This window comes from Eretmochelys imbricata, chromosome 12 (assembly GCF_965152235.1).
Source record: "Eretmochelys imbricata isolate rEreImb1 chromosome 12, rEreImb1.hap1, whole genome shotgun sequence".
NCBI classification, from domain to species: Eukaryota; Metazoa; Chordata; order Testudines; family Cheloniidae; genus Eretmochelys; species Eretmochelys imbricata.
In genome coordinates this window covers 31,299,033-31,326,146 of record NC_135583.1, presented here as the reverse complement: position 1 = coordinate 31,326,146, position 27,114 = coordinate 31,299,033, and the positions used below count along the sequence as shown (strand labels likewise).

Below are 27,114 nucleotides of genomic sequence, written 5' to 3'. Positions count from 1 at the left end.
CAGTGGGGTGGGAGGAGGTATTGTTTCATATTCTCTGTGTATATATAAAGTCTGCTGCAGTTTCCACGGTATGTATCTGATGAAGTGAGCTGTAGCTCACGAAAGCTCATGCTCAAATAAATTGGTTAGTCTCTAAGGTGCCACAAGTACTCCTTTTCTTTTTGCGAATACAGACTAACACGGCTGTTACTCTGAAACCTGTCATTATGCAAGGCACTGCATTTAGCCGTATGGAGTGGAAATCTATCAACTGCATGAAAAAACTTGCACAGATACAGACAGACATCATCTTCCTTTCCAAATGCAAACAGATGGACATCGTACCAAAAGGACTGAAGGTAAAAAATCCATTACAATCTACATACCACACAGACTATGCTGACAGCTTGTGCCACACGCTCTCAAAGAAACTGCGGAATCACCTGATCAACATCCTCTACAGCAAACAGGGAAAGATTAAGAATGAGCTCTCAGAACTGGATACTCTCATAAAAAACCAACCTTCCACACAAACTTCCTCGTGGCTGGATTTTACTAAAACTAGACAAGCCATTTACAACGCACACTTTGCTTCTCTACAAAAGAAAAAGGACACTAAACTTTCTAAACTACTACATGCTACAAGGGGCCACAGCAATGGTTCCCTCAACCCACCTAGCAATATTGTTAACCTATCCAACTATACTCTCAGCCCAGCAGAAGCAGCTGTTCTATCTCGGGGCCTCTCCTTCTGCCCCTCCACCCCCATGAACATGATACAGTTCTGTGGTGACCTAGAATCCTATTTTCGACGTCTCCGACTCAAGGAATATTTCCAAAATACCTCTGAACAACATACTAATCCACAGAGGTCTCCCTACCAACACTACAGAAAGAAGGATTCTAGGTGGACTCCTCCTGAAGGTCGAAACAGCAGACTGGACTTCTACATAGAGTGCTTCCGCCGACGTGCACGGGCTGAAATTGTGGAAAAGCAGCATCACTTGCCCCATAACCTCAGCCATGCGGAACGCAATGCTATCCACAGCCTCAGAAACAACTCTGACATCATAATCAAAAAGGCTGACAAAGGAGGTGCTGTTGTCATCATGAATAGGTCGGAATATGAACAAGAGGCTGCTCGGCAGCTCTCCAACACGAGTTTCTACAAGCCATTACCCTATGATCCCACTGAGAGTTACCAAAAGCAACTACAGCATATGCTCAAGAAACTTCCTGAAAAAGCACAAGATCAAATCCGCACAGACACACCCCTGGAACCCCGACCTGGGATATTCTATCTACTACCCAAGATCCATAAACCTGGAAATCCTGGGCGCCCCATCATCTCAGGCATTGGCACCCTGACAGCAGGATTGTCTGGCTATGTAGACTCCCTCCTCAGGCCCTACGCTACCAGCACTCCCAGCTACCTTCGAGACACCACTGACTTCCTGAGGAAACTTAAATCCATCGGTGATCTTCCTGATAACACCATCCTGGCCACTATGGATGTAGAAGCCCTCTACACCAACATTCCACACAAAGATGGACTACAAGCCGTCAGGAACACTATCCCCGATAATGTCACGGCTAACCTGGTGGCTGAACTTTGTGACTTTGTCCTTACCCATAACTATTTCACATTTGGGGACAATGTATACCTTCAGATCAGCGGCACTGCTATGGGTACCCGCATGGCCCCACAGTATGCCAACATTTTTATGGCTGATTTAGAACAACGCTTCCTCAGCTCTCGTCCCCTAAAGCCCCTACTCTACTTGCGCTATATTGATGACATCTTCATCATCTGGACCCATGGAAAAGAAGCCCTTGAGGAATTCACCATGATTTCAACAACTTCCATCCCACCATCAACCTCAGCCTGGTCCAGTCCACACAAGAGATCCACTTCCTGGACACTACAGTGCTAATAAACAATGGTCACATAAACACCACCCTATACCGGAAACCTACTGACCGCTATTCCTACCTGCATGCCTCCAGCTTTCACCCTGACCACACCACACGATCCATCGTCTACAGCCAAGCTCTGCGATACAACCGCATTTGCTCCAACCCCTCAGACAGAGACAAACACCTACAAGATCTCTGTCAAGCTTTCTTACAACTACAATACCCACCTGCGGAAGTAAAGAAACAGATTGATAGAGCCAGAAGAGTTCCCAGAAGTTACCTACTACAGGACAGGTCTAACAAAGAAAATAACAGAACGCCACTAGCCGTCACCTTCAGCCCCCAACTAAAACCCCTCCAACGCATTATTAAGGATCTACAACCTATCCTAAAGGATGACCCAACACTCTCACAAATCTTGGGAGACAGGCCAGTCCTTGCCTACAGACAGCCCCGCAACCTGAAGCAAATACTCACCAACAACCACATACCACACAACAGAACCACTAACCCAGGAACTTATCCTTGCAACAAAGCCCGTTGCCAATTGTGCCCACATATCTATTCAGGGGACACCATCACAGGGCCTAATAACATCAGCCACACTATCAGAGGCTCGTTCACCTGCACATCCACCAATGTGATTTATGCCATCATGTGCCAGCAATGCCCCTCTGCCATGTACATTGGTCAAACTGGACAGTCTCTACGTAAAAGAATAAATGGACACAAATCAGATGTCAAGAATTATAACATTCATAAACCAGTCGGAGAACACTTCAATCTCTCTGGTCACGCAATCACAGACATGAAGGTCGCTATCTTAAAACAAAAAAACTTCAAATCCAGACTCCAGCGAGAAACTGCTGAATTGGAATTCATTTGCAAATTGGATACTATTAATTTAGGCTTAAATAGAGACTGGGAGTGGCTAAGTCATTATGCAAGGTAGCCTATTTCCTCTTGTTTTTTCCTCTCCCCCCCCCCCAGATGTTCTGGTTTAACTTGGATTTAAACTTGGAGAGTGGTCAGTTTGGACGAGCTATTACCAGCAGGAGAGTGAGTCTGTGTGTGTATGGGGGTGGGTTTTTGGAGGGGGGTGAGGGAGTGAGAGAACCTGGATTTGTGCAGGAAATGGCCTAACTTCATTATCATGCACATTGTGTAAAGAGTTGTCACCTTGGATGGGCTATCACCAGCAGGAGAGTGAATTTGTGTGGGGGGGTGGAGGGTGAGAAAACCTGGATTTGTGCTGGAAATGGCCTAACCTGACGATTACTTTAGATAAGCTATTACCAGCAGGACAGTGGGGTGGGAGGAGGTATTGTTTCATATTCTCTGTGTATATATAAAGTCTGCTGCAGTTTCCACGGTATGTATCTGATGAAGTGAGCTGTAGCTCACGAAAGCTCATGCTCAAATAAATTGGTTAGTCTCTAAGGTGCCACAAGTACTCCTTTTCTTTTTGCGAATACAGACTAACACGGCTGTTACTCTGAAACCTGTCATTTTTAAATTTAGTCCTTTTCTATGAAACTTCCTCAGGTTTTTATATATAAGACAAGGTAATTTTGCTTCACTGTCTCCAACATTGCTGGACAAAATACATTGGCCAGAATCAAGGCTTCTCTTTTTGATTCAAAACAAGTAACGACATGTTGCTACCATAGAACATGCTAGAAACTTTCCTCTCCAGAGGAAAGAGATGATTTTTAAAGCAGCCACACAAATAATATTGTGTAATAAATGTTGACTTTTCGCATCAGTCTAGTTATAGGTTTAATAGAGACCTGCATTTATCCCAAGGTGCATCAGATTCATCGGTAAAATTATTGCAATATTGGATTGTGAGAAACACAGAAGAAATACTGACTCTCTTTTCTCCCAGTACAATACATAGATGGCAGATAAGTTCAAGAGGCATCAGAGACCATTTTATTAATGTAGCAAAGTAGACACTTTGAGTATCAGAGAAGAAAAACAAAGCAGTATTAATAAATAACAAATAATAAAAAGCTTTGGGTTGTACTTGCGCTCCTCTTCCTAGCTGATCCTAAAGCATCTATATTAGCTTGGTTGCAACATAATGAGGCATAGAAGGCTCTGTAACATTCCACGAATTTAAAGAATAAATTGTTGGCTTTCTACCAACACTAGAAAATTAAGTCTGAAATAAATTGGAAAATAAAACAGTTAAACTTTTCCCCAATTCTTCTTCTGCATTATCTTCTTTTCTTTTTTTCTCCTTATAACATACAAAGCCTTAATTGCTAGAAATGAACAACAACAAGCTGAGGATTCCTGCCCCCCCTTAAGATCATAGTGTGGAGGATGCAAATATAATATATAGCAGGAATAACAAATGCTCTATTTTTCAAACACTCTCCCATGATTTATGAAAGGTGTACCTCACTGTGGGAAGATAATGCCATTTGAAATGGTCCATTTCATAAATCTATCCTCCTCGTCCCTAGCTGCATATAGGACTACTATGAGCTCCTGAATCCAATAATGTTTTCATCCTCTATTGACAAAAAAAAAAAAAAGGACTTTGTTTGGAGCGAGGTAATGATGCAGTTACAGAGGAGCAGCGGCTAAAGCTTGGTCTCTGGGGCTTTCTTTGGCAATAGCCATACAGCTGCGAAGGAGAGGAAACTAGCATAAACAAAATGAAGAAATAATCAACACACAGTACATCCCTAATGTCCTTTTACTGCTACTGGCATTAATTATAGCATGTGCCTAATCCTCTATACCACCACATAACCAAATGTTTTTACATGAATCTTCTCTCCACCCGCGATAGATTTATCATGGGGAACCAAGCTATTTCCTATTCATCTGTCCACCAGCTCAGCATATCTGCTTGTTTACCTATCGACAAGAATGCTTCCAGAAGAGGTTTCCTTGCCAAATGTGATGGCAGCTGTAGTTAGGGGCTAATCATAAACTTAACTGAAATTCATGGTACTGATTCTTTATGGTTATAACAAGGAGCGGGGAGGGAGGAGGGAAAACTATGTTTCCATTGAAAGACTGTAGGGACTGAGAAGATAACTAATGGATATACTTTTAAAAAATAAATTTTATTTTTGTTGAGTAGGATCAGGAAGCAGAATATGGAATGAAAATGCTTCTTCCAGCAAAATTTACACTCCTTCATTACAAATATTTTAACAGGGCTAGGATACATTACTATTAATTATTATTGTTATTTAGAAAGGTGATGGTAGAAGCACTAGATGTTTATACTTTTTTATTTATACAAAATGATTAATCTCTGCAAAAATGGCAAGGGAATTCAGATTAACTAGGAGTTCTACTTGTAGTAGCCATCCCAGAAATTTCCTCGTGTGGTAGCAAAGTAAATGGTGCTAAGAAAAATTCAGAAAATATTGTCAATCAAAAGGAAACTGCTAGTAATTCTCCCACTTTTGGGTTTTGTTATAAATTTGAAGCACTGTGCAAATTCGACAATAATCCACAGTCTTTATAAGCAAACCCTGATGGATCTCACAGGAAAACCAAATGAAATGTGGTACTTTCACTGAATTTCACTCTACGTGTTTTGGTTCACTTGACCTGGAAACTCAAGGTGAAACTCAGGGGGTCAACTCCTACCCCTCTCTCCCAGGTTTTACATAGCTCTGTGGTCTGCAATCCTCAGTTTTAGAAGCTGATGAACAGCCTTTGTAAAATGAGAAATTTCCCTGTCCTTCATAAGAAATTTAACAAAGTGTATACAGGTTCTAAGCTGCCACTCTGAATTCCGAATTTGCATATTTTGACTTGTGTATTAAAAAAGCAATTTCTAGGTCAGTTTCTGTGGAGAAACACTGAGCTAGTAACTCCATTAAAAGTCTATCTGTCCTTTGCATATTTAGTTTTCTTCTTCTATAGTGTGCAATGGGATCTCATAAATCAGGGGTAAACAAATATCACAGAGGTCATATATGCGCGCACACGTGTGTGTGTGTGTGTGTGTGTAGCAAATATTGACTGGCTTCGAGGTGACAGCAGTTAAACATTTCCCAAAGGGTAGCATGTATTTCCAAGCTTGTGGTATACTGACTAAAACTATGGGCAAGTGGGAGTAATTCTCTTTGGGAGCAAAACATTGCATTGCTCTTGCACTCTTTGGGGAAGTACTGTCCCTTTCTTCTGTGGGCCCCTGAACTTAATTGAGGCCCCCTGAGTGCTATCAAATATGCAAATAAATTATAATAAAAATAATAGCCCATAAATGTGTTTTATTAATTTTGAGGATTTTGGTTTCAAATCTCTCCCAACTCCTTGCTGGCTATGTTCTCCTGTATGACCTCTCCCAAGAGTGTCAGACCCATCCATCCCACTCAGTTCACATTCTTCACTTTTTCACATTTTTGTAAATTCCCCCTCCCCCTGACACTGCTCGGAATCCTGATGTATCTTCCCTGCTTCTTTTAACAGTCCCTCACTCTCTTGCATGAATATATGTCCCAGCCTAAGTGTTGCCAGGTTTCTCTCCAGAGAAAATGTAGCCTATTTCACAGATGGTGGTTGCTGCTTTGCACCTACATTTTATAATGAACATTTTGAATTTCTCCAGAAACTATATTGGGTCAGATGTCTCCTTGTCAGCAGACGGGTAATTTTCCTTGCATTTATGACAAAGAATATGTTTTCAAGTTGCTCTCACCACCCTTCTAGAACCATATTACTGTTGCAGATTTAGGAAAGAAATAGAAACTAAACAGTGATGAGTTTTTTACATTACAGTAGAGGATACATCTTCTAAAAGTAGGACTTAAAATCATTATAGAACCAAGAAAGAAGCATTGGCTTAAACGGCACATAGTCAAGAGAGCTGGGATTTAAGAGAAGAGATTGCTGTGTAGTAAAATAGGTGACATTGAAACTGTTAGAGGTCCCTTGTTGTGTTGCCAAGTAATTCTAGACAAATTGCCTCTCCACCACTTAGAGTGTTTCTTGAAGCACAACAGCTGTGCATAGAACATAGGGTAGTTCTACTGTCTTTGAGGAAGGGTTAAATTCACAGCCATTTCAACCAGGGGTGGGGAACAGACCTCTATAGTAGGGTATTTCAAAGGACAATCAGAGCTTTGCTAGAGAAAGTTACAGAATTATGCCCTTTGCTAATTATACTTTTGATCTGGTGTTTGGGCTGGGATTGAAGATTGGGAGGATGCGGCTCAGCTGTCCTGTTGGAGCAAAAAAAGCCTGTTTTCAAGTTCTGCCCTCAGAGGTTAATGGAGCCAGAAGATTTTCAGAGGGAGATTTTACTTTCCCTATTTGGTTGATGGTTTAGTAGGATTGTATATGAGGATTGTATTTTGATCATGTGGCCGCTGGCCTCCTCTTCAATGGCTTTACTGTCACAAGTCACTTTGGTCTTCAGATGGCATGTAACGAATGAAGCAAGAGGGAAGACAGCTAGACTGCTCCTGATGAAAGTCCAGGGTTGAAATTGATAGACTACATGATAAAGCGGGTTTTGAAATATGCTGTAGCCATACAGGAAGCAAAAGGAGATTATGTGCCTGTACTATAGCATCTGCAAAATCTCAGTCAGCAGATTTGTACTAAGTGGTGTACCGCTTGATTAATCCAGCCCATCTGCATTCAAGATCTAAATCAAGTCCTGCCTTTTGTGAGAAAATGTCTATATTTTTTGTGGATTCAGGTCAAACTATCTGCATTTACCTCCTATCTTGCCACCACAGATGCACTATCTTATCTGATCAATGCCACTGACTGAGGTGCTGGCGGTGTACTTCAGTCCACAACTTGTATTCTTCCTGGCTGGTGAAGGCCATCAAGGAATTACTGGTTACTCTGTTACTGGCAATTGTCAATGCCTCCATTAGGGAGGGCAGGATGCTGATGCAGCTGCAGGAGGCCTGTGTGCTTCCGTTCCACGAGAAATCACCTCTTAACATAAACAATCTAGCTGGCTATAGGCCAATGTCACGCCTTCCTTTTTGGGGAAAGTTATGAGAAGTTTTTGACAGGACAACTTTCACAGCATCCACTTGCCTCATATTTTCTTGACTCTTCTCAGTGTGGGTACAGACCTGGGTTTGGTACATAAACTGCCCTTGTTGCGCTGATCAATGAACTCCTGCCAATGGAGGATGATTGGGTGTCCATATGAATATTATTGGAGCTGTTTCAATACCATTGACCATGAGGCATTGCTGGCTTTTCTGTGGTCTCCAGCAGCAATGGAGGGGCTGTCTTGGGGTGGTTTCATTCTTCCCTAGCAGATTCTATTGGGCAATGGCTCATCACTTCCAAGATCTCCCTAATATGGAGAACTGCATGGTTCCATTTGTTTACCTTCTTGTTCAATGCTATATAAATATCAGGCCATTAGTGGGGTTAGTGAGGAGACTTGGGCAATATGCTGATAATATTTAGCTTTTTTCCTTCTTCTTGACTGATCCAACAGGAGCAGACAAGAGACTGACCCGTGTCTGGCAGAGATTGGGGCAAGGAAGAGCTGGCTGAAGTTCAATTCAGACAAGATCGAGGTGATACTGGTAGTTGGGAGAAACAACTAGAAGAGATAATGGCGAATGTTTCTGCCCTTGAGACGGAGAGCACATTCAAGTGCCATTGGTCAAAAAGGCATTTTTCTATCTACACCTCACTGGATGGGGACAGCCTTAACATTTAGATGCTGACCTAGCTACCATCATACATGACTTTGTCACTTTATGTTTAGACTATTGCAATGTGCTCCGCATGGCGGTGCATCACAAATCTATGCAGTAGCTGGAACTGGTGCATATGGAAGCCAACCTCTAGGGGTGTGGAACATCCTAGAGGAAGCACATGACATCTGTGCTCTGGGATCTATACAAGCCATAAGTTGCTTGGAACCCGCCTCCTTTACTGACCGTTTCCCTCCTCGTGATACACTACCACAGCTGCGGTCAGCAGAGGTGCTGTTGCTGGGTTCCCTCTTAATATAACAGAAGGGAGTCAGCTGGCAGAGTGTTCCGGAAAGTCTTCCCAGCCCTAGTCTAAATTACCCTGGATTTGTCGTCTTTCAGGGAATGCCGCAGGGCCCATTTGTATCATGTGGCCTTTGAACAGAGGGATTGAGGTATAAGCTCATGTGAGAGGATGGTAATATTTGATTACGTGCTGCTGCTTGGTAACACTAGGTAAGGTGATTGTACCATATTTTGGTTTTGTAATTTTAAATACTTGGCTGGGCACTTTTTAGCTATTCTAAACAGAAAAAAGAAATAAATTAAATAAATAAATCAAACTTCAGAAGAAGGAGTTGCTGTTTCCTGAATATTATCACTATTAGTTTCCTGTACCTGCCCTTCCACGGGTACACTTGATCCTTCATTTAGGATGATTCGCCCTGAGGCCAGGTGAATCATCATAGCATCAAGATTTGTCCTTCAGGGACCATAGATTTCTGAAGGATGGCACTTCTTATGAAAATGATTTCTGAAAAAAAAAAAAAAGTTCTATGTGATAGTTTTCCCTGTTAAGTCCTGAGCTTGGTCGTGACTGGAGTGCCACATAATGGCATCTGAGAGCCCTCTGTGGATGTTGGTTTATGAAGTTTGAAAAACATTCATTTTCTGGACCCTGGTCTTATTGCAGACATTTACTTTCTGAGCACCATTAACAGTGCTATAGTTAAATGCTTTAAGTTAAAGAAAGTGAAGGGCTGGTTCAAAGTGAAGCCACCTTATTTGGTCTGAGGCTCCACATTCTCCCCTCTCCCCACTGTGTTTGTGTTTTTGTTTTAAATGTTTGACAATATCCTATTAGATTCTAGGACGGTCATTTAATGACATCTTTCCAAAGTTATCCATTCCTTTCTTTAGCTCCTGCCCCCCTCCCCAGATCTCTCTTTTTTTCTCTCTCTTAAATAAATAACTGTTATAAAAACAAAGCCAGTGGAAGGGAAATATTCAGTACCAAGAAATTGAAAATTAGAGTATTTTCTTTTTTATGGGTCACTGGAGTCTTAAAATACAGAACTGCTAAAAAAAAAAAAACATAAATGCAAACGACAAGAAAAGTTCACTGTATTGCTACATAAATACAGGTTTGAGTAGATTTGAAAAAAATAATTTAAATACTTGTGTTTCAATTTATGGTCCTAAAATGCCTCAAAAAAACCCCCCACATTCCTACTTTTTAAATGGATTTTTTAAGTGAGCCTTAAATACATTTTGATTATTTCCATTTTTGACATTATGCCTACTCAGGTATTTTGTGGAGAGATTTGAAAGCAGAAAGGCAATCCCTTAGCAATACCAACAGATATATATTGATTCAACAAACATCTCATCTTAAAGGTGCACTTTTCACAGACAAAAAAATAATATAAATTAAAGCCAAATAAAGCCAAAAGCTAAAACACATTGCGTGTAATCATTTCTTTGATGGAGCAAGCTCAGGTTCAAGTTCATTATCTTGGTATTTTCAGGGGAGTTTGCCTGCAGCTCTTAGGAACAACATTTAACTGAATTTTATATGCGAACATTAAAGAAACAGTAATGCACAGGTATAAAATAAATGATCAAACTGAAAGGAAAGTGTACAGATTTCTCCTTGTTAGCCTACACCATTATCATCTTTTCAGCGGATGTCAAAATCTTTTCCCAAGAATTCTCATTTTTCATACATTTGGGAAGCCTAGGTGCAATTATTTTAACAGCGCTCCATAGCACTAAGACATGTAGCAAAATCAGTTATTTACTTCAAAGTGAAAAGATTCTGAGGGCAGAAATAAACGAAAGGCAGAAATAGAGGACCATAGACATCACGATTAAACACCTAGGTTTAATGAGACACGAACATAAAGAACACATTATGTAAATACGTAGGTACAAAGGACAGGGGGCTTTTATAGTCATATATACAGTAGCAACCAGGCCATAGTGATTAGGATCCTCATTTACAATTCCTAACTGAAACTTTACCATAAAACACGTAATGCAAAAATTAAAATATTTTATTCAAGTCTGAAAACTGACTCAATTTAAGCACAACCCCCTGATCTGTTTAAATTAAGGGTTTTTCTCATGAAAAAAATAAACAGTATGTCAAAAGAATAATTCATGGAGCATCCAAGAAAACACTCATACACACACACTCTGAGCACAGGCAAATTGTGAATTTTGGTCTCCTTCTGAGGGGAAAAACCCTCACATTTTTCTTTAGGAAATGCTGTACTTGAGGCATATAACTCACAAAGGGCAGTACTACAGAAAGCTGCCTGAAAATTGGACACAAAAGTCAGCCCCAGGGCTGCAGTAACTTATGTCTTAACCATTAATGTGCATCCTCCCCGTCTTCTCCTTCCTGCCCTCTGAAATTAAATTAAATGAAATTAAAGAAAACAATCACCCATGTTCTAGAGGTCCCTGCTGAAGCGATAGTTGCATAGTTAAGAGCAACTGAGTGTTCCGTTCTAAACTTGTACTTTAATGTGTTTATAAAAAACAAACAAACAAACAAACGAACAAACAAGTTTGTTGCAGTCTGTAACTCCACGACATTTCCTATGGGTCTAAGTTCTATGCTGGTGTAAACCTTTGTGGAGGTTCTAGGTGGCAGAACATACTCCATCAGACCAAACTCTGGGGGCACAAAACAGCTGCAGCCTCATTTACAAGAAGCAAATGGGACTCATGCAGCATCAGAGTGGACTGTGGTGGCCAGTAAACAGATGTCCTCAGAGAGCTTGCTGTTTCACAGGATCTGTAGGGGGTTGTTTGCAGGAGGAGCTGAAGCTGGCCCCCTCACAGGAAAATTCATGCAGGGCAGTGGTGGAAATGCCACCTGCTTCTCACTGGGGTCAATCACCAGAGCGCACAAAGCGATTTCCTCATGTGGTAGATTTTCACCTGAAACAGCAGTTTTTTACTGGTACAAATAAAATGAACATCTCTCCGTGCCAGTTCTGCAGAATTTGCTTTTCAAATCTTACTCCATGAGCTAAGTCTCTGCCCCAGTGAACTAATATAGGGTTGGTCTTTTCCTAATTTCAGAGTTTGAGAACTGGTTACTGCACATGTGCAGGATAATTACAACATGCCTCTTTATAGTATTATCCTAGTCTGCCTCCATATTAGGGATAGGCAGGAGATTTAACAAGATAGCATAGCAAAGATGTGCACAATGACTCTAAAAGAGCCTGTATAATCTATTGATCAAATAACCAGTTTTGTAAGGAGGGTTGAAATGAAGATTTACACACTTAGAGGCTGTGTTGCCTACTGGATAGAGGCCTCAGGAGACCAAGGTTCTACTCCTGGGTTGGCCACTAGACTGCTGGCGACCTTGGGAAAGTCATGGCTCTGTGCCTCAGTTTCCACATCTGTAAAACGAGGATAATGATTCTTACCTCCTTTATAAAGTGCTTCAAGAGCTAGTCATGAAAAACACCATACAAGAGGGTGTTAGATAGATATAAACATACTGTATTATATAATATACTGTATCACTCAATTCAAAAGATATTATTTATTTTGATAATTTCATTAACTGGTATTTAAGCTACTGAAATAGATAGTTATTTTGTACTTCCACACACTCTTATATCTATAGATGATTTTTTTTTCTGGTCTTCAATGTTTTGGCTCCTTGCCTTCTTTGACACATTTATTGCATTTTCACCTCAACAACATGTTAATTACTTAGTGAACAAAGACATTCCCTTTCAACAGCAGTAGCAAAATACACTATTACTATGTTTTATTACTGCTAAATAAAAGAACATATATAAAGCCTTAGACATAGATTTTTAATCATGCTTAACCATAGCCTAATGACAAAGTAAGCAAAGTGGAAAATGTACAAGCTGGTATCACACTGTGCAGTACCATACCTTCTTTTTAAGGACAGTCCTATTTTCAGTAGGACCATCGAACAGGCTCACACTTCAAGCTTCTACATGCCTAGCAAGTCAGATATTCATTAACATTATTCTTCTCTGCCCAATCCTACAAAAATCCAAATAAATTAATTGATAATTGAACATAAAATTAACTTTTAAAGTTTATTTTATGTTATGCTTTGATGTCCAAGGTTCAGTTCTCAGGGACCCCTGTCAGGTCAGAAATAATCAAGTTTCAAACCTTCATGCACTGGGGAAATGGTTGCTGCTGACCCAAATATAAAGAAATAAACCTGAAGAGAACGGTTCCCAATGACAGAATGCCGTTAAGCCAGCAAACATTGCTAGAGCAATGCGTGCTTCCCCTGTGTAATGCTTTACAGTGGCAAAACATTGCTTTGGGGAAGCAAATAGCATCTTAACCCACCAACACAAGTGAAATATTACTAGGGGCACTGAAGCAAGAGAGTCTGATTCTAAGATTTCTAGTCAAAGTAGTCTACAAGAGACCATTTGTTTTCTGTTGAGATAGACACCAGAGTTGCTATTCTGCTACATATTCCTGGTCAACTGTGAGTTTCTTTGGAGGACCAAAAGTCCCAAGTATGTGTGGATTTAAAAGCTGAATTCTGTTGTACTATATGGCTCATGGTATTTGGTATGTTGCAATTTTCAGAGTTGAAATAACAGAAGCCCTTGTCGCAATATAATAGACAGCTATCTATAGTGACAAGGTGGGTGATGAAGCTAAAGTTGAAGCAAAACCTGGTCCAATAAAAGATATTACCTCTCCCACCTTGTCTCTCTAATATACTGGGACAACACAGTTACAACAACATTGCATACAACTATTTATGTTAGGCCTACAGCATTCAGGGCTCATTATTGAACTCCTCCCCTGTGTTGGTGGTACTGTGCTCTAGTCCTAGGGTGACGAGATAGCAAGTGTAAAAAATTGGGACAGGGGGTGGGGGGTAATAGGTGTCTATATAACAAAAATTCCCCAAAATCGGGACTGTCCCTATAAAATCGGGACATCCAGTCACCCTAAGGTCACCCTATCTAGTCCCCATCAAGGAATGTAAAGGACTTTCAGCAGAGGACTTAGACTGTCAGTAGTTAAAATAAGAACTTTAGTTGGCCTCACCTCAGCATATCTCCTATCCCAGCCAGCCACCACCATATCTAGATGAAACCAAGCTCTGTAAATACAATAAGCTTGCAGTGACCTGATGTTCCAGAACAGTGGGATGGCCCTAAACCTTCAATAGGTCATGAATGATTGGCCATCACAAGCTATTGACATTTTTTCAAACAACAATAGGCAGGTGTATACTGGCACAGTTTTGCTCAGGCAGGCTGTCTTAGGGTGTCACACAGCTCTTAGCATTTGGGTTGTGTCTTCGCTAGGCTTTTGTTTGTTTTGTAAAATTTCCAACTTTTGCTATTACTGGTGCATCTCCATTTGTGGTACCAAATCTGAAAGCGATAATGTAAATCAGCTGTTGGTGTGTTAACCACTGTGTTATCCAACTGCTCGGAACAAGCCTACACAATATGGTGGTTATGCACTAGAGTTCACACTATTACTACCACCGGTAGAGCTGCAATAGTGGTAGCAACAGCTATAAAGTCTGGTGTAGACAAGAACAAAAGATGTCGGTAGAATACCTGTTACCTGTCAGCTCTGTGTACGTGGGGAACCAGGGCACAGATCCAGCCTGTCTGACTCATGAAGGACTCCCCATCCCCAGCCTTTGCTTGAAACAAAACTGATCAGAAGAAAGACTTACCAAAAGCAATGAAAAGGCAGTGGGAGACACACCTAAACCCCTCCGGACAAGGGTGACAGGATTAAGGCAATGCTCCTAGCCTGATTTGCAACGAGGATGGGACAGGGAGGCATCTCCATTAGCATCAGAAGGGAGAACAGAGATTCCAAGACAAGAACCGCACTGAACTCTGGGACCAGAAAAGGAGGGAAGCACTGCGTGATGGGGGAATCTCTGCTCCAGCTGTTAATGAACTCACGCCTGCACACACCCAGGTCAGTAGTTATCAGACCAATTCTAGTAACAAATTCTTTATTGGTATCCAAAATACTGAAGCTGCCTAATTGCATTGTGGAGCTCCCTGGAAGGAACACCGCACATAGCCAGGAATTATCAGTTCCTATTGTCTAGCCTGAACAAAACAACTTTGGTATACTCCCTTGAGCCACCAGTTTACCCACAAACAAATCTAGTGTTGTCCCTTGAACCACTGTTGTTTCCCTACAGAAATCCCCTACCCATGCTCAAGTAAGAGATCTGATGCCTGGATCCAAAATCTGCGTCAGTTCCATTAGGACTTCGTCTTCTCCTGACTGATTGTGCTGGGGGCTCTGCCTGTCTCCAGCACTCTGGACCCTCAGCTACCACCACGACCACCTGGGAGCCCCGACTGGTTAAAGCTTCACGGAGTGGTGAGAACCCAACTCTCTCTCTCTCTTTTTTTTTCTACTCTAGGTATAGCTTCCTAACTCAGACTTGTGTGATCAGGTGTAGTTTTCTAAACCTAACTTTTGTAATCAAATTTAAGTTAGATTTAATATTCTAACTGTTTTGTTAGTTTGGCTCTCCTTGTATGGTTATTACCTGGCAATAAATAACTTGAATGGTTAAGCTGGTTGCTTCCCTCCCTGTCTCTCTCCTGTGTTTTTGGCTTCCCCATTTGCGCTGCAGCAATGCTTCTCTTACCAAAACAAGCAGGTGCTTGGGGTGACACATTTCTAGGGGTGGCATTCCAGTGCAAGCCATGCCGCCCCTAGAAATGTGCCCCTGCTGCCCCAGCTCGCTTCTGCTCCTCCTCCGCCTGCTCCCCGAGCATACCGCCCCCCCCATCCCTCCCAGGCTTGCTGCGCGCAAAACAGCTGTTTCGTGCAGCAAGCCTGGGAGGGAGGGAGGGAGGGAGGGAGGAGAAGCCAAGTGGCGGCGCACTTGGGGCAGGCGGCGGTGGTGGTGGTGGAGCGGAGGCGAGCTGGGGCGGGGAGCAGTTCCTCTACCCCCCGCACCCTTGCTCACCTCTGAACACGCTGCCTCTCCCTTGCCTGAGAGGGAGCGGGGAGAAGCGGAGCAGTGGCGTGTTCAGGGGAGCAGGCGGAGCAGAGGCGAGCTAGGGTGGGTGGTTGCAGCGGGGGGGCGGGAGCGAGCCGCAGGAAGCAATGGTGGGGGAGAAATGCGGCACGCCCGGGGGAGAGGCGGAACTGGATATTTGGGGAAGGTGCAGAGTTGGGGCGGAGCTGGGGGTAGGGGGGCCACAAAGAAAAAGCGGGGGCTGCCAAAATTTTTTTTGCTTGGGGCGGCAAAAATCCTAGCTAAAGATCCCTGTAACGTCCAAAAATCCTGTGGGGTTGGCTCATCAAGTGAGTTACTACCAGAACAAGTGTAACGTGAAAGTGGGGATAGGGACGTGCTGAACCTGTGGCTTAGGAGGGTGGCAGCTTGGAAGTGCTGCTTGACCCAGCCTGCTGAGTCCAGGGGCATATAAGGGTGACAGCTTGGAAGTGCTGATTGACCTGGTCCACTCAGACGTGCTCTGTTAATACGTGTGTGTGTGTGTTCATCTGGGGCTGGAGGAACCCAGTTCCGGGGAACCTAGGTCCTGCAGGACAGCTCCACTGGGAGGGAACTTGCAGAAAGGAGAAGTAGAGCCCCATACGAAAACACAAGTGACATAAGCAGAACATTGACAGAATTACAGGAAACCACGCTCAGAAGAGTAAGCCTAATAAATGAGCGTACCCCAAAGTAACGGGCAAAACTGGTAACACACAGAAAGCTCCAGAATGATATAGTGAAGAGACATAAGACAGCATATCTAGGCAATAATACTAGGCAGCTCCACCATGTGTCTCAATTTCCCCAAGTTAGACTGCAGGTTTCTACTCTCCACAGAGTTCTTCCTTTTGCTTGAGATATAGCATACACATCACTTACAGATGGCACTAAGCAACTAAAGTGTCTCTAAAATCATAGTAAATTCTAAAATTATATTGTCAAGTAACATCTCAGAGAACTAATGCAGGAGGCTTTTTGACAAGTGGAACAGTTGCAACTGCTGAGAATATTGGCTTTTTATTCTGACACTGGGGAACCTCACGGCATAGTAGGCATAACGGTAATTGTTATAGGATTAATAAACAAGGTCAGGCTAACTTAGAAATGGCACAGACCATGTCAGAATTCTGAAACACAATGCATGGCTTCCATAAACAGCTGTGAAGAATTATGGAGATAATGTATTAACCAAATACACATGCCACTAGGTTGTGCTATGGGGGATAATAAGAGTTTGGAGTTGGGAAAGATTTGTTACATAACTGAATTCATACCAACTGCAAGAGACAGATGTTGCAGGCACTTATCCCTTCAAGGGAGAGCAAGATTTTTGTAGAGACTTCCCTCCTCCTTCTCAGATGTTGCCTTCCTATATTCCCTCATAGTAGAAACACTCTTTTTTTCACCCTCAAGAATCCACACCATTAAAACACATGCCTCAGTGTCGGATGCATGCTCCCCTCCCTGCAAGACACAGGTGGGCCACCCCTTTCATTAAGTCTTGCCCACTACAGGCAAGAAAGAGGGGGGGGACCTACCAATATGTGAGCCTTCCCCAGCTGAAGAGAAATGGGATCTTTTCACAGGCTGTTCCTCTGCCCCTGCTCCATGGATGAAGAAAAGAGGCTGCTCTGATTTTCCAGTCATGCTTTTCCTCACTGTCCCATGTGTTAAGAAGAATGTGGTGATGCCCTCTGCTTACGAGAGATGTGGTAGACGGGCAGCCCAATCCTTCCAGTTTTCACAAAGAGGAAAAGCAAGATGTGAGAAAGGCAGTGTCCTATCTTCCTGACGCCTCCTTTCACAGCTAATAGCTGGAGCCACAGACCTGCTGCTGAATGAAAGTTCCCCTGCCTGATCCATCAACTCTGCACAATGAATGAGGAAGGAAGAAAGATCTCTCAGGATTGGCTCTTCTTCCCACCTCCCACCCTCATTTCTGATCACTAGTGATCTATGAACTTATGGGCCCAAGTAAACTGAAACTAAATAAATGTGAATACGGAAAAAGACACTGTTTAATTGATATATGGTTTATATGGCTGTCCAACATCTTGACAGAAAGGAGACACGACAAAGTCAGACCATCAGTGGTGCTTAGCAATGGTATGGGAAAAAAGCCCATTAAATTAAATACTTTAATTGAATGGATTTAGACACTATTTTCCTGAGTAGGTAGATGAGGTGTTGATGTCCAGTGGACAGAACACTGGATTCGGAGTCAGCAAAACTGGGCTCTATTCCTGGCTCTGTGACCAAAGGCAATTAACAACCTCTTTTGCCTCAGTTTCCCCATCTATACAGCGGGGGTGATTATATTTATGCACCTTTGTAAAGTCCTTTAAGATCTATGGATGAAAAGTGCTATTTTAAAAGTCTGATTTTTATTACTTAACAAAACCCTCCCTGGCCACATAAGAAAAGCCAGTATCTGTGGTATCTGTGATAGGAAAGAAGTTAGAAAGCTGAAGACTCCCACCTGCATTATGTGGACCTATACATGTGCAAGTGGTTTTCGGTCTGAGCAATTTCCTATTTCAGTAATTCTTTAAATTCACTATTTTATGAATACCTTTGTACCTGGGGGAACAATGTAAAATACATAAATCATATGTATACGTATTTAGGACTTTTACTCAAACTTATAATTTTCCTCAATTCTTCTTGATAAATACTGTCAACCTCCTCTACATCTTCATCTTTTGGATGAAGAAATTATGTCAGATATTACACCAGGACTTTCATAAGCACATAGTGTTAATCACAGAAGAAAAGTAATAAAAAACAAATGTATTTTTCCCCTCCTGCCTGCATCTATTTTGACACAGCACTTTTTAGCAGTTAAGGTCTGTTCAAACAGCAGTGTTTTGCCTGCAGAGAGAGAGGGAAAGAGAAGTTCCCTTATGTTGTCTGTGTGTATTTTTTAAGAGCACCATTCTTCAACAAGATGTTGAAAAACTCCCTTTTTTCGGCTAAAATGTGTAATGTAGAAATACGTATAACATCTGGTTGGAAATGTGGCCTGTATCGTACTAACAAACATTCTCATGTGATAGGTGCTAATATAAAAACCTGGATGGATGGACTGATGGATGGATGATGGATAGACAGACAGACAAATAGGCCAGACAATCAGGCCAAGGGCAGGTTTGGAAATTGTTTATTTTCTCCACAATTAAAGAAAAAATGCAAAACAATAAAACATGTCCACTCTAATTGGGGACTATGCTAGTGTGTTTTGAAAGTCAGTAAAGAGTGACATACACACTTTTGCTACTACAGTCCACCAAGATTTCTTAGAAACTGCTCACTGGTTTTGCTTAATGAAGACAGTCTAAGATAATGCCAAACAAAACTGTTATTTCCATATTCATTCCGGTAAGAGAAGTCTGAGAGTGTTCTTTTGCATTATTGTCATAATCAGCATAGAAAGATTTGCAAATACAATAGATCTTACAGTTTCGAAGGATAACTTCTAAAAGCATGGATGCTGAAATCAGAACCAGGCTGTTTAATCAGTACCCTGCTGTATTTATACATCTATAAGAGTTGCTAAACTCTGGCTGATGTGCACTAGGGGAAAAGGGGAGGCATGTGTTGAAAACAAGCATGCTGTGGACACAGCTACAGGGAAGCATATATATGATTTTTCAGGAATTTGAGGCTATACTGGTTGTAACGTATCCATACTTATAGCACCTGATGCCTGAAGAGAGATAATATTTGAATATTAAGAGACTTTGGGGATGGGAACTGCTCCATTCCAATGTATATTAACCTCAGATCTAGGAATCTTGTGTCCCAAGACCAAAGAACCATACTGGCCACCAGACCCATACACAGACAACCTCCCACTGTTCTTGTACCAAGAGCTTGCACGTCCTGCCCTTTCCCTGGCAGTTGGTTCTCCTGGACTCTATGGGAAGAGTGTCTCCCTGTGGTCTCCCAAACACATCCTATTGTGGCGGCCATGCACTGAATTCTCCTAGGTTAATTTACCCTAAAAATTAAAAAGAAATGGGAAGAGGTAAAGGAAGGACCCATCACCTTAGGTGTTTTCTTATGGCCACCTTCCACATGGCACTCCTTCAGTCAAGAGACAACACCAATGAGGTTACCACCATGGCTCCCCTTATTGCTCAGTCTGCATGCTTGTCTCCAGAGGGACAGGGTGGTACAGAGAGGACATCAAGGCCACTGCTGCCTCTCATGGTGCCTAGGGAAGAAGGAATTCCTTTTCTTCCGTCTCCCACTGGTCTAGGCAAACAATGTCCATTTTAAAAGGCCAGGCAGAATAATGCACACTGACCAGCTAGTAACAATGCATTTCAAGAACAATATATCTTTCTTAAATACTTCCCTCAGATTATATAGACAAATTTCACTACAGTATAGTTCACTTAAAATATAGACATAATGTGGATGCTGGGAGGGAAGTGAAGTAGGGGAATAGACCAACTTATCCCAAAAACAGAAGCAAATAGTCCAGAAGACTTTTTCAGGTGCAAGTGACTTTCGACATATACTTCATTTATTATTGCTTTTCAAACATTTGAAAAACAGGGGTTTACAAATTTCTTTTTGATACCAGCAGGACTTTACTTCATTACTAATAACAACCCTTTTCCAGAGCTTTGAAACTCGCATGCGGAATCCACAAAAAATGTTTTTTGCAACTAATAACTTTAGTTAATTACACATAGTGAACAATATCAGCTTTCAAGTCTCTCCATATTATCACTTTGCTAACATAAGAATATTCATGTTCTTGACCATGATTTTATAGACCTCTGTCCTATCTCTCTTCAGTCATCCCTTTTCCAAGATGAACAGTCACAATCTTTTTAATCTCTCTCCTCAGATGGAAACTGTTCCATACCCCTAATCATTTTTGATGCCCTTCTCTGTACTTTTTCCAATTCTAATATATCTTTTTTGAGATGGCGCAACCAGAACTGCATGAAATGTTCAAGGTATGGGCCTAGCATAGGTTTATATAGTGGCATGACGATATTTTCTGTCTTCTTTATCCTTTTCCTACAGGGTTCTAACATTGTTAGCTTTTTTGACTGCTCCTGCACCTTGAGCAGATGTTTTCAGAGAGAACGATCCACAAGGACTTCAAGATCTCTTTCTTGAGTGGTAACAGCTAATTTAGACTCCATCATATTGTATATATATTTGGGATTATGTTTTTCAATGTGTATGACTTTGCATATATTTACATTGAATTTCATCTGCCACTTTGTTACCCAGTCATCCAGTTTTGTGAGATCCCTTTGTAACTCTTCAAAGTCTGCTTTAGACTTAACTAGCTTGAGTAATTTTGCAGCTTTGCCCCCTCACAGTTCACCCCTTTTTCCAAATAATTTATGAATATGTTGAACAACACTGTTACCAATATAGATCTGTGGGGGACCTAGCTATTTACCTTTCTCTAGTGTAAAAATTGACCTTTCATTTCTAGACTTTGTTTCCTATCTTTTAATTAGTTACTAATCCATGAGATGACCTTCCGTCTTCTCCTATGATAGCTTACTTTGCTTAAGAGCCTTTGGTGAGGGATCTTGTCAAAGGCTTTGTGAAAGTCCAAGAACACTATATTCACTGGATCACCCTTGTCCATATGTTTGTTGATCCCCTCAAAGAACTCTAATAGATTGGTGAGGCACGATTTCCCTTTACAAATGTCATGTGGACTTCTCCAACATGTCTTGTTCATCTATGCGTCTGATAATGATGTTCTTTAATATATTTGCCTGGTTCTAAAATTAGGCTTACTGGCCTGTAATTGCCAGGATTGCCTCTGGACCCTTTTTTAAAAATTAGTTTAATATTAGGTATCTGCCTGTCAGTTGGTACAGAGGCTAAATATTACTCACAGCTTTAAGCTGTCTAACAAGCTCCTGAAAGCAGAACACTATTTTATTTGAAGAGAAGCCCCTCTGAAATGTCTCAGCTATCCATCATAATTCCTTTCATAAGAAGCACTGATTAAAATTTCCAGGAGCAGGCTTTTGTTTGTTCACATGTTCCTTCAGAATTTTTCCAGGCACCAGAGCACATTTTGTGCTTTTCTATCAGCTCACCTTTATCAAGATAGGACAGTTATCAGCCTCTCATTATATTGTACGAAGAACTTAACAGACACTGTGTAAACACAACGACAAGGCTAAGCCTGTGTATCTAGAAGCGACATTACCTTGGAACTCCTCTTTCTTAATTGGGACTTGAAACAATAGGTGGAGAAAAATCAGGACTCACCACTATTATGTATTACCTTTAATTTCAGTGCATTGGTTGACCTTATGTTGTTTTATGTGTATGATGAAAGGGCAAATCAAAACCCCTTTCTCCTTCTCGTCAAGTCTCTTTCTCAACTATTTATCTTTGTAATATAGCGGAGAAACAGATGGTACATTAAAAATGAGTTCATGTTTTGGGAACTGTATACTCTACAGTCCAGATTTACTGTCTAAAAATCCCATTATAATTCATCTTGCACTGTGTTGGTAAAATACCTATAAAGTACAGTAATATGATATCATTTATTAAGCAACAAAAAAAGTTACATAATACAGAAATTTAGGGGAAGAACAAGACTCGTCTTCCAGCAAATGGACAATTTTAGCCTGAACATTTGTATATTTTAACGGAAATGTTGACCTAGTAAATGTTCCCTGCCCACTTTTCTCAGAGGACATTTGTAGCTTCAAACATTTTCCGCATAAATTTGACCTGTGGTGTTTATAAACATGCTTCTGAGTAGGATTCAACAGCTAGTATCATTTAAGCGATAATGCCAAACCAATCAAAATAAATAACAGTTACCAGCATTCATGCTATAGTAGGTCAATATGTAATTGCCCTATAGTGTAATGATTAAATCAAGTCTCTCAGCCACATGCAAACATTTAATGTTTAAAATTGCAGGTTTGTAACTTATTTTCTTTACCATACTTTACCACTGATAAGGTAACCAGATTTTATGGTCAACTAACCAGGACAGTGTTATAAAGGTCCCCTCCAAGGATTAAAATGTCATTTGCTACATACATAACAAGGGGAAGAGGTCAATTCTTTTGAAACAATGGCCCCAATTCTTCCGCAGCAAGTCACCTTACATATTGAAATTGCACGAACATCTGTCATATCCACCCAAAAGGAAACAGCAGCCTAAATTATATTGCTTTAATATGGCCAACTGCAGTAAACAGTCACAGTGATATAGTTATTAGTAAATGGTAAGAAAGAGAACATAGGGTTCATAGGTAAATTTTCACACTATGAGACATTGTCCTTTAATATGCAAGAAGGGAGAGAAGGAGCACTAAATTTCAATTTTTGGAAAATTCAACCACAATTTTACAAGCTTGGATGCCTAACATCAAGTCCTTAAATCCATTTTAGATACATAAATAAGAGGCCTGATTTTCAGAAGAGCTGAGAATCCACAACTCCCCAGGGAAACTACAGTAATCTAAAAAACTAATGACAGATCATGTCATTCAAGAGTGTAAAAAAATGGATAGGCACAAAGGGGCAGAGTTAAGGTTGTACCTGCAACTGGATAGGCACAAAGGGGCAGAGTTAAGGTTGTACCTGCAACCTTAGCTTTGGATTCAATGTCTATATGTTTTACTTTGTTTCTTTAGCATTCCTTTAAGATTAATTTTATTAAAACAGGAATTGCCAGAGAAAATCTAACACAACAGCATCTTCCATTATTTGTTAAACCAGCACAAACAATGCCAATATTGAAACTGTAGCTTCGTGCACCTTAGAATAACTTAGTGAATGAGCCAGAGATCACCGTGTGTGTGTGTGTCCGCGTGTGAGTAAATAATGGGCTCGTGAAAACACATCATGCACATGATATATTTGCACGGTGATATATTTCCTTCAGAATATTGGTAGACAGATTTTTTAAAAGTGTTATTAAAAGCTTACTGAGCATGTGAGAAAGATGATTTTTAACTACAAACTAAAACTTGGGACAATCAACTCCAATTTGCACTTGGATACTGAAAGGCAACTATATACATATAGTACAAGAGGCAGGTTGTCTGATAACACACACACACACTTGACTGTTCCTTTCTGAAAATAAATATATCTGAAAGTAAATACTTAACCCTGTTAGCATTTCAACTTTCCTCCCCTTGCACCTCTGCAACAAGGTGTCAAACATGTTTTCATCCCCTTTTTTGTCTGTCTCCCCTAATCAGGGTTCTGTTGTTGCATTGAGTGAGCCTCTGCAGATAGTGGAAATCAGGATGGATTTAGTTTGAAATTAAGTAGATTCCCATGACAGCAAATATTAAGAGATGATGGATGTCTGACAAATATTTAAATAAAAAAACTGCTCAATTTCAGAAAGCCAATCTGCAGAGTTAGATTTATGAAGTTGAACTTTAAACTAAAAATAACATAATTGCTAAGCTCTGTGAATTAGCAACATTGCATTAATTCCGCAATAAAATAAACTCTGTAGTTTGAGGCAGCTAGTGAGTGTCGAGATTCTTAGTGTACGCAGGCTATACAGTTTTCAGGCTATGAAATATGTCTCCTGTTTTGACACTATTGCAATAGCATGGTTGTTCACTTTTCTTGTTTCCATGAGGTTTATGGTCCATAAAGTTTAATAACAATCTTAACAGCTGAACAGTGAGCACCCAATTCAGGGAGGTTGCTATATGCAACAGGATCTGAATTTTATCTATGTAATTTTTAGTGGTAGCATATGCCCTTTTTTCATCACTGTCCCTATGTAACAACATTAAAGCAGGCACGAAATGGGGCAGAGATGGTAACTGATTCACATTAGACTATGAGGTACACAATCCGCATTGGTTCAAAGCAGATATTCATCGGAAGCTTTGAGATATGAAAAGACTATTTATTTCAGTGGAGGTAATATGTATGAGATGATCACTATAGCACAGACACATGGTCTGATTCTGACTCCCCTCTAGTGGCTGCACGAGACAGCTAAATGGACTACTTGAGTTTTCGCCTTTTATGCTGGAGAATCCTCACACTGTATTGGGCTAACATAGTTGTTCCTACACAAGTTACCACCCCAGCCTCAGGATAAGAAGCTTTGTTGGGGAGCCACTATCTCTGACTAATGCTTGGCTGATGGAATTATCCTGGTGGCTGAGGGCAGCCAGACATAAGACAGAGCAACCCTGAGGCTGCTCTAAATATGTGGTGAACTGGTTCAGTTTCTATCTGTCCTTGTGATTAGGAGAGTGCAAAACTGGCTCAAAGCCCCACCTGATTCCTTCATCCCTGCCCCTGGCTTACTCTGGTCCTCCCTTGAGTACAGATTATTTGGCCTACAGCCTGTAAGGCTCACTGGCTCTTTCTGCAATGTGAAATGTACAGTAATAGTTCAAATCAGAGCTAGAAATTAAGTACTTTGCATGGGTTTCCTATAGGATAAATGTTAACATGAGGTGTCTTTGTAGTTCACTGAAAATCTGGATTTCAATAATTGGTTAAAGAGGCACCATTGTTACAAGTAACACGACAATAATTATGATTCATCAAGATTTGAGAAAAGCATATTTACCTCTTTTGTTTTTTCTGGGTTTTTAAAATTTCGTTTACTTTGTGCATTTGGGAACACCTCGGGCCATATGCTCAACTGGTGTTAATCAATGTAGCTCCATTGACTTCAATGCCCAATTTACACTAATGCAGATGTAGCTTTTTGCATATAAGCTTCCCCATCAGGTATTTAGTTAATTTCCCAATTTTACAGTGGTCTTTTACTGCAAGAAGAGGGAGAAAAATATTCCAACATAGGAAACTGTGTTTGTTAAACCACAACAATTGGCAGGGGGACTCTGGACAGGTATAGAAGATGAAATGATTTCCCCCGTTTTTTAATAACGGAATAGATTTCAAGTTGACTGTCTCTCTCTAACATTTTACTACATAATTTTTTGGTGAATTTGATACATCAAGTAATATCAGAGTAAATCTACCTAAAATATTTACAATTACTTGCAAGATATTTTCTCATGATCCAGTAAATTGAAACTTCGTCTCAGAGGAGAGACATAAAGTCATTTTTATGGTGTTTATTGTAATTTTAATAGGCAATTTCACAGGTAAACAGAAGTGCTTCATCTCCATTCACTAACTGTATAAGAGGCAGTGCTGCATATCTAATGGAATCACATGTATTTGTGTAAAAGATGAACAAGAATTATAAATGGCTGCTTTTGTAATTTAAACCATACAATTTTATGTATCTCAACAGATCCTAAAAAGAAACACAAACAAATATTCATATGGGGTAAGCAGACAGTTTACCTTCATTGGAAATACATTTTTTAAAAGATACATTTCATACTGGAATTAAATCAGTTGTGAGGCAGAAAATCCTGTAAACACATTTTCAAGTAGTTTCAATCAAACTTTGTTCATCAAAATTTGTGCCTGCTCCGAAGACCTGGGATTGCTTGGGCAAACAACACTTCCATGGGCTGACTAGATTAATAGGTATAGATTTTAAGCCCAGTAGGGACCATTATGATTATCCAGTTTGACCTTTTGCAAAACGTAATTTAGCCAAGAGAGTCCAGAATTAAGACCATAACTTCTAGCAGAGCTACAGCATATTTTTTTTTTTTTTTTTTAGAAAACATGTGTTCTTGATGTAAAGACTTCAGGTGATGAAGAATCCATCACATTACACTAAAAAAAAGAAAAAAAGAAGTGCCTTATTTCTAGTCTGAATTTGTCTCCTTTAGCTTCCAGCCATTGGATCTTACTGTGCCTCTGTCTTGCAGATTAAAAAGCCTTCTACTATTGGAAATCTTCTCATCATGTACGTACGAATGGACTGTAATCACGTCATTCTCTTTATTAAGCTATATAGATTGAGGCTCTTCAGTCTCTCACTATAAGGACTCAAATAATTTTTGTAGCTCTTTCCTGAACCCTTTACAGTTTGTCAACATCCTTTTAGAAGAGCAGACACCTAAAATTGACATAGTATTCCAGTAATGGTCTTACTAATGCTGTGTACATTAACACCTCCTTACCGATCTCCTCGATATTCTCCTGCTTACACATCCAAGGATAACATTTGCTCTCTTAGCTACTGCATCACACTCTGAGCTCATGTTCAATTCATTATCCACCAAGACACCTATTCTGGTGTCCAAAATATAATCTCCTATTTTAGAAGGGTGACCTTCATTCTTGTTTCTTAGACATATGACC

The 27,114-nt window shown here is 40.6% G+C and overlaps 1 protein-coding gene across 2 annotated transcripts in view; it reads right to left on the bottom strand.

The window, feature by feature from the left end:
• WWOX (WW domain containing oxidoreductase) overlaps positions 1 to 27,114 on the bottom strand; it is a 681,681-nt gene that overhangs the window by 171,621 nt on the left and 482,946 nt on the right. The window contains exon 9 of one of the 2 annotated variants that reach the window (XM_077831288.1): positions 12,815 to 12,881. The exons of the other annotated variant lie outside the window; for it this stretch is intronic. Within the exon in view, the coding sequence (XP_077687414.1) occupies positions 12,837 to 12,881 (45 nt within the window). The 3' untranslated portion in view covers positions 12,815 to 12,836. Of the gene's footprint in view, positions 1 to 12,814; positions 12,882 to 27,114 lie in introns of those variants that run through there. 2 annotated transcript variants of the gene reach the window in all.